The 9,135-nt window shown below is 43.2% G+C and overlaps 1 protein-coding gene across 5 annotated transcripts in view; it reads right to left on the reverse strand.

Moving 5' to 3' along the window:
• Positions 1-9,135, reverse strand: part of gtf2ird1 (GTF2I repeat domain containing 1) — a 29,957-nt gene that overhangs the window by 18,928 nt on the left and 1,894 nt on the right. For all 5 annotated transcript variants that reach the window (XM_031874117.1, XM_031874119.1, XM_031874118.1 and 2 more), the window contains exons 2-6: positions 5,992-6,127; positions 4,593-4,734; positions 3,640-3,816; positions 2,474-2,657; positions 493-803 (exon numbers count right to left, since the gene is read on the reverse strand). In XM_031874117.1, coding sequence (XP_031729977.1) covers positions 493-803; positions 2,474-2,657; positions 3,640-3,816; positions 4,593-4,734; positions 5,992-6,120 — 943 coding nt within the window. In that variant the 5' untranslated portion in view covers positions 6,121-6,127. The remainder of the gene's footprint in view (positions 1-492; positions 804-2,473; positions 2,658-3,639; positions 3,817-4,592; positions 4,735-5,991; positions 6,128-9,135) is intronic.

Consider the following 9,135-nt stretch of genomic DNA (forward strand, 5'->3'; position numbering starts at 1 on the left):
GATGGGTAGATGGATGGATGGGTAGATGGATGGATGGATAGATGGATAGATAGATGGGTAGATGGATGGATGGATGGTAAGTAAGCCCACCTGACTACTGGTTGCGGAGAGTTAAATGACTCATCCAGAGATATGTGTACAACAAGGAAATGAGCTATAAAAGTAAAGTGCTGCTTCGAGTGAAATAATGAGCCGTATAATAATCAGACTTCAAAGAGAAATGCAAATGTCCCACTTTTCTAGGGCACACCAGAGGCACAGGACAAAGCACTTAGTCGGAAATACATTTTTGTCACATAGAGATTTTACGTTCCATCATCATTATGATCATAATTGTGAATGTTATCTCAATCTTTAATTTTTCCTCTCCTCACAAAAGGAATCTTTTTTAAATGCACCCAGTATTCACTGTTAATGCTGTGATTGTGGAAGCCCCACCCATAAATCCTACTCCACAGGTGGAACCCTGCCCTCCTCACATGTACATCTTACCATTGGTGGCACAGTCCTTGACAGACGTGCTCATCTTGTCGGTCCAGTTGGCCAGTCTGTCCTTGCCCAGGTTGAGGAGGGACATGGGCTTGAAATCCAGCTTGCCATCTGGGTGAGGTTTGGAGGACATGGGCATGCCGTACAGAAAGTTTGACAGGACCGAGTTGCTGGAAGAGGCGGGACTTGGCGACGTGACGACCTGGGCGGCGGTCTTCCCTGCAGCATGGCTGCTGGGTGTCATGGCGGCGGTGGAAGAGTTGTGATTGACATCAGTGCAGGGCTTGGCTTCTCGGGGCAGATCCTCTGCTGGCCTGTACGCAGACACAGAACCAAGAAGGAAGTCATTTGGAGGGTTGCATGCATCACAGCTTGACATCAAGCTTTGTGTTTGCAAACTGAATCGCTTGCCAAATGTCTCTCGGCTTAAATGCCGCAGCAACAGCTCCTTTATATAGAACACATTTAACATTATTCCCTTGATAACTTTTAGAAGAAGTGATTAAAAGCTTGTTTGGTATTTCAACCCTTTCCCTTCACTTGCACTGTTTTTTCTCTCTCTATCTCAACAGACCAAACAGAAATTAGAGTCTCTCTCGTAACAGCAGTTCATCTGTGTTGCATGTATTTTCAAACTGTTCATAATCCTCTTCCATTAAAAGCTGTAGACAGAGAAGAAACGACTTGGTAAATGTAGAATGTTTCACGGAAGCCAATAAAGCTTCATTTCCACTAAGAAGTTCCTGATCATTTTAGTCCGGGGGCTACTTTTCATGGAACTGAACGGTTCCTTCAGCTCATTGTTGTCTCTGCAGCCTGCGGTTCAGTGTGTCCGCCCGTTTCATCGAGAAAATAAAACACGTTGGAACAAAATAAACCTTGGTTTAGTCCCACTGCCGGACATTTACGGCTGCAGAGTATTTACTGATGCACATAGTAATGAATGAGATGCAGGAGGAGGGCGTCTGTCTCCACACTAAATCATCTGTTGAGTGTTTGATGGTTATTTATTTCTGCTTTAGATTGTAGAAATAGCTAAAAGTCACGTATCCGCCGTGAAACAATCAGAAAGCTTTTTAACCTTGATTCACAGCACCGACACGTTGTCTCTTGCAGGATCTCTCTCTTTTGTTCTTTCTGTCTTTTTCTTAAAATGAGTCTGGAAGCTGATCGCAAAGCCTAACTTTAAGGAGAAATGCTCTCCCCTCAATCAATATCACAGTACTTCCTTGTTTTATGAAATAAACAGTACACGAGATGAAGCAGCGACGGTCAAAGTTCCTACACAAGCACTTTGTAAACTCTGGTTTCAGGTGCTATATAAATAAAGTTATTATTATTGTAGTTTCAGAAAGGACAGCCTCTGACCAGAAACCTTTTTTGGGGGGTAAAATGTCCCCAGAACTTAACTTAGACCCTGGTCCCTGTGGGCTAACGGTTCCTCGTCCTTGGGGGAAGTTCCTCAAATTAAGCTTTAATGAAGTGTTGACTTTGGATCAGTTAAAAATATTGTGCTCAGTCTTGAGGAACAATCTGATGACCTTGATCAGCCCGAGGTCAAAGTATATTTCCATCATACCAACACTGTCTGTCAACAGGCTCCGCCCACACAAGACTGTGCCCGCATGACCTTCCAGCTCCTGTCCTTTCTGTCACCCGTTTATTACGTAAGCTAACGGGTGAGTTGACCACTAGCCGGGCTTAGACTTTGTTCACAAACACTTACATCAACGTAAATCTCTGAACGAGTTCTTGAGAGACTAACGTGTAGCCTTAGAGAGTGTTTTTCCACAGCTGAATTAGAAACCCCGTCTATCCCTCACTAATGCACTAATGCACTAATACAGCCCTTCTGCTACCAATAACTAGCCACAAGAGAAGCCAGGACAGCCATGATCCATCTCTGCAAAGCATTAGAGGCAAAGCTCCATTCTGGAGATGTGAAACAGCTGGTTTCATAATGTGACAGCGGTAACAGACTCACCTCTTTGCGGTGAACTGGATGCGGTGGCTCTGCTCCAGGATCTTCATCAGCGTCTTGGTGTCGTACTCGGAGGGCTTCTTCAGGGCGACTCCTTCAGGCAAACCGTGGGCCGCCACACAGCCGGGGTCCTTCTGGATCCACTCATAAGGCACAGGGACCAGGCTGCTCTTCCCCACAGCCTCACCTGAATATTGCACAATGCACTGTGAGCACTTTGGAGACTTGCAAAGCTCTTCCGAAGGAAGTTAAGCTGGGGTATTTTGCAAAATGCAATTTTGGAAAATACACATAGAAATCAATACCAGGCCCCAAAAAGTCCATTTAACTGGATTGTAACCATGCACTGCATTCAGCAGCACTCTTCCATCACATGTACAGATCATTTGCCAGCATCCCATTGAATAGGAGTTCAGTAACACAACTCTCTGCACGCACAGTGCACACTCCCATCACATGTGCAGCCACACTACTGCCAACACTACTGCACTGTCAGAGCCAAAGACCTACACGTCATCATGTACGTTGTAATAACTGGAGAGAACATATTTTATATTTCTTATGATACTTCAGTTAACCAGCAGACAGTAGCCTTACACCTTCTGCTAGGTTGTAGCCTTTAAGCTAGGTTTTAGCTTTTGGCTGCAGTAGCCTGTATTCTGTTTGCTAATAAGCTGAGAGCAGATACCGTCTTGTAGCATATTTTTATTCTTTTTAAATCCCATTAATTCTCATGGGAAGTTTCCACTTTAAATATTCACAGAATGTTGCAACGCTTGTAATTTATAATATATCTTCTATTAAATTACAACTGTCAGAATAAAACCTAAAAGTAAAAGACTTCTGCTCTGTTCTTCCATAACTAATAACAGTTATAATTGGGTAAGATAAATCTTTGCTTTTGATCCTTTAGGTCGATGACGTTAGATGTTATGATGAAGTTCGGTTCCTTATCGATACTCTTAAAGGTACTTTTGGATTATTTTGTAAGAAAAAAAGACAATTAATCAAGAAAAGAGTCAATAGAACGCGAACTCCGGACCTTATCTCCGGGTTTAAACTAATTTGGAACCAGTTCCCGTTCAGAACCGAGTTTCGGGGGGCATCATGATTCATGAACAGGGTTTATGGCATCAAAAGGACAACTGTTGCACTCGGTGACTCCTTACTGTAGAGTACAGTGAAGACTTCCTCCACCATCTTCCTCAGAACAAAGATGTTGGACTGAGCGTCCGATGGAGCTCTTGATTTCCCGAGCTCACCATCTTTACTCGGCTTGCTGAGCTCTGCTTCCTGGTCTTTGGTATGGGCATTAGCTGTGGTCAGATTCTGCAGACACGGCCCCCCTTAGAGCCAAAAACACCAAAATCACATCTTGTAAATTTCAGATGCAAGAGGATTTAAAATAAAGAACATTTAGCTTCCCTCACTACTTCCTGTCCCTAACAAAGTCACAGCCAGGACGGATTGAGAATCTGGTGCCCCAAATGTAATAAATACGTCACCTTTTGAAAAATGTTGCCATATAATATGATTGACATGTTTGTCCTGCAATGTGTTTGGATAAATGCAAAAGCATCTCCAACATTTGGTGAAGCCACTCGGTGCAAATACTTCTCTGAGGGTCAACTACCTGAAACCTAAACAAATCATTTATTCCCATTCTCCTTCTTTACCAAAAACAAACTGGAACTCATTTAACCTTGACTAACCAGCCTAATAAAACTACAACTGCGTAACGGGAGGTCACGACCCCTCGAAACCGAGTCCGAGAGTGTGATTTGCTGTTTCAATTCAGCGCTCAAGGTCCACAGGTTGATATCTGAAATACGGCTCAGCTTACAAACTTGCATACTAGTTTGTTTACAGGATATGAAGGCTTACAATTTGGGTAAGTGGTACTCTGGAATCGGTGTGTGAGACAGTGTGTGTAAAGCGCTCTGATATTAACCTCTATATGCAACAAGAAGGAACATTAACTGAACCTCCTTAACTTTTGGCTGAATCTGCATTTGTGCGATCACAAAAACTGCAAAAAAAAAGGCTACAATGAGAGTGATCAATGCTCAATCAAAGAGTGAAGAATGGAAAACAACATGCAACACAGGAGAGCAGGACTCACGGCAAAACTTGTAGAAGTCTGTTTGGATTTCCCTCCTGGAGTTGAGGAACACTCGGCCCTTTTCTGTGCCGACGGCTATCACGCTGTCCTCGTGCACGGTGACGCACGCCACCTCGGCGTTGAGCTTGGACATGGCCATGCACTGCAAAGACAAGGAGGCGTCGTTTAGTCACGAGTCAATACCAAAAACTCTGAGGACGACGTCAGAACTCAAAGAGATCATTGAGAAAACTGAGGAGCTAGAAGAGCTGCATTCTGATTCTCTGCAACAACTCAATTAGATTGATTCAAATCTAATAGAAAAATAGTCAACAACAAAGTTGCTCATCGATTAGTTGGGTCTATGTTATGATCACAGACACATTGGTTTGTGGACTGATGTTTTAAGGATTAAAATTCAGCGTTTTAGTCGTCACAATCTTGGCTTTTGCAACCAGTGAACAGGAAGTGACCATATTTGGACTGAGGAGGAGTGACGTAGAGACGCAGTAGAGACCTGTCAATCACCGTGTAGCCCCGCCCTAAAGCATCCCCTGCTTTATGGTCTGCGTGACTCTAAATGGACCATAATGTACTAAATGAACATCATGCTGTATTGAAGAAGACTTGAAACTAGAGATTGAGACCATAAACTCATGTTTACAATGTTTACTGAGGTAATAAATCAAGAGAGAAGTAGAGTCATTTTCTCATAGACTTCTATACAACCAGAGGAGTCGCTTTAAGACATGAAGCATTGACTTCACTCTGCAGAACTTAGGTCCCTAATTAAATTAATCTACAATTGTGCATTTGTCTGTCTAAAAAAGACAAATCTGCGGGAGACGGCATATTCAGTTTACGCTAATTAGCTGAAATTAGGTTGGAGAGACACACGGTTGCAAACGTAAACGTTCCCAATGTGTCCCAGTTTTTATGTGAATGACATCAGCTGACAGGAAGTAAACATGGCCCCCTGTGGAAGCTGTCCACAACGTAACATTATGGAGTTAGTGGAATATTTCGTGCCATCAGTCAGAAGTGAATCCTTGAAATCTTCACAACTGAAACAATAAAGCAATATCTGATCAAATATCAGAATAATAAACGTTTCACTTTTTCATTTTCATCCAAGAGATGTAGCTAAAAATAAAAGTTTTTTCATCTGATTAATATTCGATTAATCAAAGTTATAATCTACAGATAATCAAAACAATCATTAGTTGCAGCACTAGATTGGAACAAGTTACTCTCACACTCATATTATACATTTAAAATGCATATTCACACTAACACGAAATGTAGCCCGTTATTAGCATGTTTCAGAGTGGATTTTCAAGAATTTGCTAATAGCTGTGGATAATCTTGACACCACAGAAGAAGATGTCCATAAAGAGCTGACACACCGGGACATACGTACCACCGAGTCGAGGGCAGACACCAGGCTGGTGAGGATCTCCTGTCGGGCCGACACCGGCTGGGCCTGCGGGTCGCCCCCCCGGGAGTTCGTCCTGACGCCGTCGCATGCCAGCTTCCTCATCTGAGCCATGCCTCCTCTGTGGAGGACCAGATGAACACGGTTTAGGCAGCAGGCCACAGCGGGACATTGCACAACACCTGTACGTGCGCATGCATTCAAGTTCACGTCACAGCAGTGACCTGCAGTCAAAGCAGTTTCTGCTGACATCACTTGGTTTGACTTTAAGCAAATGTAAGCGTACATGGATCTGATACTGGAGGCTGAGAGATGATTGAGGTAAGAAAAGGGTGCAAGCTTCTTTTTTCTTATCTTAAGGATGCATATCTCAGTCACTAAAAAGACAGATTGTACAGCCAAGCTAATGCGGTCAGCATCACGCTAACATGCTCAAAATGACAACTTGGCATATCCAGCTGTTGCGACATTTCCACTCACAACCACAACCGTCAATCTCATGGTGGCGCTAGAGGAAAGGTCACGGGGTCACTAAAAGACATTAGGATTCATCATCTGTGAACCACAAATGTCTGTGCAAGACTTGAGATCATTTGGACTGGATGAGTGGAAACTTTGAGCTGCTTGTCCATCAAACAGTTGCGGAGATATTCAAGTCTGGAGCGAAGTTATCGACCGACCGACATCCCTAGAGCCACGCCGCTAGCGTGGCTGAAACGCAAATCCATCTGGTCTTCTGTTGGTCATTTGGGGGCTAATTAGAGCCCTCACATGATGTCAAATGAGCCTCTTTACACTGTGCTGTCTGATCTCTTGACAGATGGCACAGGAAAGAGAGACACACCGACTTCAGATGACCGAGATAAGTTTCCACAACCACTGGCGTGCAAGCGCACCTCGGTGTGAGCTTCCTGTCGAAAAAACAGAATCCCCTAAACTCCAGAGAACAGGGCGGACTATGTAGATGTGAGTACGGAGGCAAACAGATAGGAACCGTTAAAGGAAAACATGCCCGGCTGAAAAACCAGGCACCATGTTCTCATGGCAACTGAGGCCCGTCTCCTTGGAAACTAATCTCGGGGCATTTGAACAATGCAGCTCTGGCCTTTAATCTCTCCAGACACTGGGAACCATTATGCTCGCCTCTGGCAAGCCCAAACCACTGACTCAATAGAAAGAGAGAGGAAGAGGAGGGTGGGTGTGACGGGGTTCTATTGGCCGTCTAAATCTGCCTCCCCTGAGGCCGCGGCAAACATTAGCCCCCCTTCCTGAATTATTACGGCCTCGAAATAGATGGCCTCTTTCCCTCATATCTTTAAAAAGGCAAAAAGGGAAGTGGCAGCGAGGAGGAGGAAGGTGGGGATAAGAGCAGGCTCAAGAGTAAACGCCAATGTCAAGAGGAAGCACAACGTCACGCTGCTGTTATGTTCTCTGTGAATGTGTCGAAACAGTTCAGTGTGGTTGGACATTTTTTAAACAAAGCAACAGATTGTAATCTTTAAACTACCGTCAAGCTAGAAAGAAAAAGGATGCAAATCCTACAAAAAGCTCACTTATTCAAAGCAATCGTGTTTTTAGTTTTGTAACTTATTCTTTCAGAAAGTGTGGAGTGGCATACAAAGACACAATCTGTCAATCACCGTGTAGCCCCGCCCTAAAGCATCCCCTGCTTTATGGTCTGTGTGACTCTAAATGGACCATAATGTACTAAATGAACATCATGCTGTATTGAAGAAGACTTGAAACTAGAGATTGAGACCATAAACTCATGTTTACAATGTTTACTGAGGTAATAAATCAAGAGGTAAGGTCACCATTGCCTACACATGGTTTCACAAGATATGACAGCATTTTGAATTAGTGTTTTTTAATTTGTCTCTGCTCAGGTTGAAGTTGGGCTGCTGTGCTGCGCTTTAAGGTACCCAGAAGAGTTTCTTTGAAAACTCTTTCGGCTATTATCAGTGGTTTTATTTGTGTCTTTTTGCATGTGAACGACGACACTCACAAGCATGCAGGTGACAATGCATATTCCTGCCAATGGTTTCACACCATGAAACCTCTGAACTACAGGTGGTAACTCTTCATGAGGAAGAACGTGCTTTCCTCACCTATTGTTAGGACACACACACACACACACACCCACACACACACACACACACACACACACACACACACACACACACACACAATCCCTCTGGGTGAGTAGCACAGAATGTAAACAGAAATGTTGTTTGATGATAAAGACAACTCCACGCCTTTCATTGAATCTCAGAGACCATGCGGTACATTTCTCATATGGATTCAACAAACAATGTGTTTGTATTTGTCCGTGTTGTTTACCATGCGGTGTCATTCTGTGCCACAGATTCAGGTCAACGGGCCCTTTTGAAACGGAGCGGAAACTACGTCTGACTGGTTGAACTGGATTAAACTGGCACCGTGCCGGTCGGATTCTCTAAAAGTGTAACCAACAGGTGTGAGACGACTAGCGGGAGGGTCGGAGAGATGTCAATCAAGGGCAGTCTTTACATGCCGACACAGTCCGCAGAGGAGGTGTAATTAGGAGGGATTATGTGTGGGAACTCCACAGGAACAAAAGGTCCTACGGTTTTCTAATTGAATAATGGACAGCGGTTTATTTCTTTAAGGAAGAAAAAAATCCTTAGATCATGCAAAAACCACGGGTTATCCTTTAAGGCCCTACTTGCTTATTATTGTATAATTGAAAATAGCCACACATTATCACATTACATAAGCATAGGCCTTATCATACACGTCTCCTTTTCTACTCATGACAATACTTCCAAAAAATACTGTGTTTATAAGGGTATTTGTGTTGTATTATACCAACAATTCAGTGGGTTCATCACAGGTTAATATAGCCATAAATATTGATCATGTTGATTAATTCATTAGAGTAACAAACACTCAGAAGCTTTAGTGATTTGGGATTATTAGACACGATGTATGGAAAACTAACATATAATTGGTGAACTGAGACTTGTGTGTATATATTTCGTCAAACAGGATAATTTTATACGGACATATTTTGAATTATTTTGGCGTGATACTGTACTCATGAAAGATATGTTGGCGTGGTACTGTACTCATGCAAGATATCGTGGCGTG

Source organism: Anarrhichthys ocellatus, unplaced genomic scaffold (assembly GCF_004355925.1).
Source record: "Anarrhichthys ocellatus isolate YVR2014 unplaced genomic scaffold, GSC_Weel_1.0 scaffold78, whole genome shotgun sequence".
NCBI classification, from domain to species: domain Eukaryota; kingdom Metazoa; phylum Chordata; class Actinopteri; order Perciformes; family Anarhichadidae; genus Anarrhichthys; species Anarrhichthys ocellatus.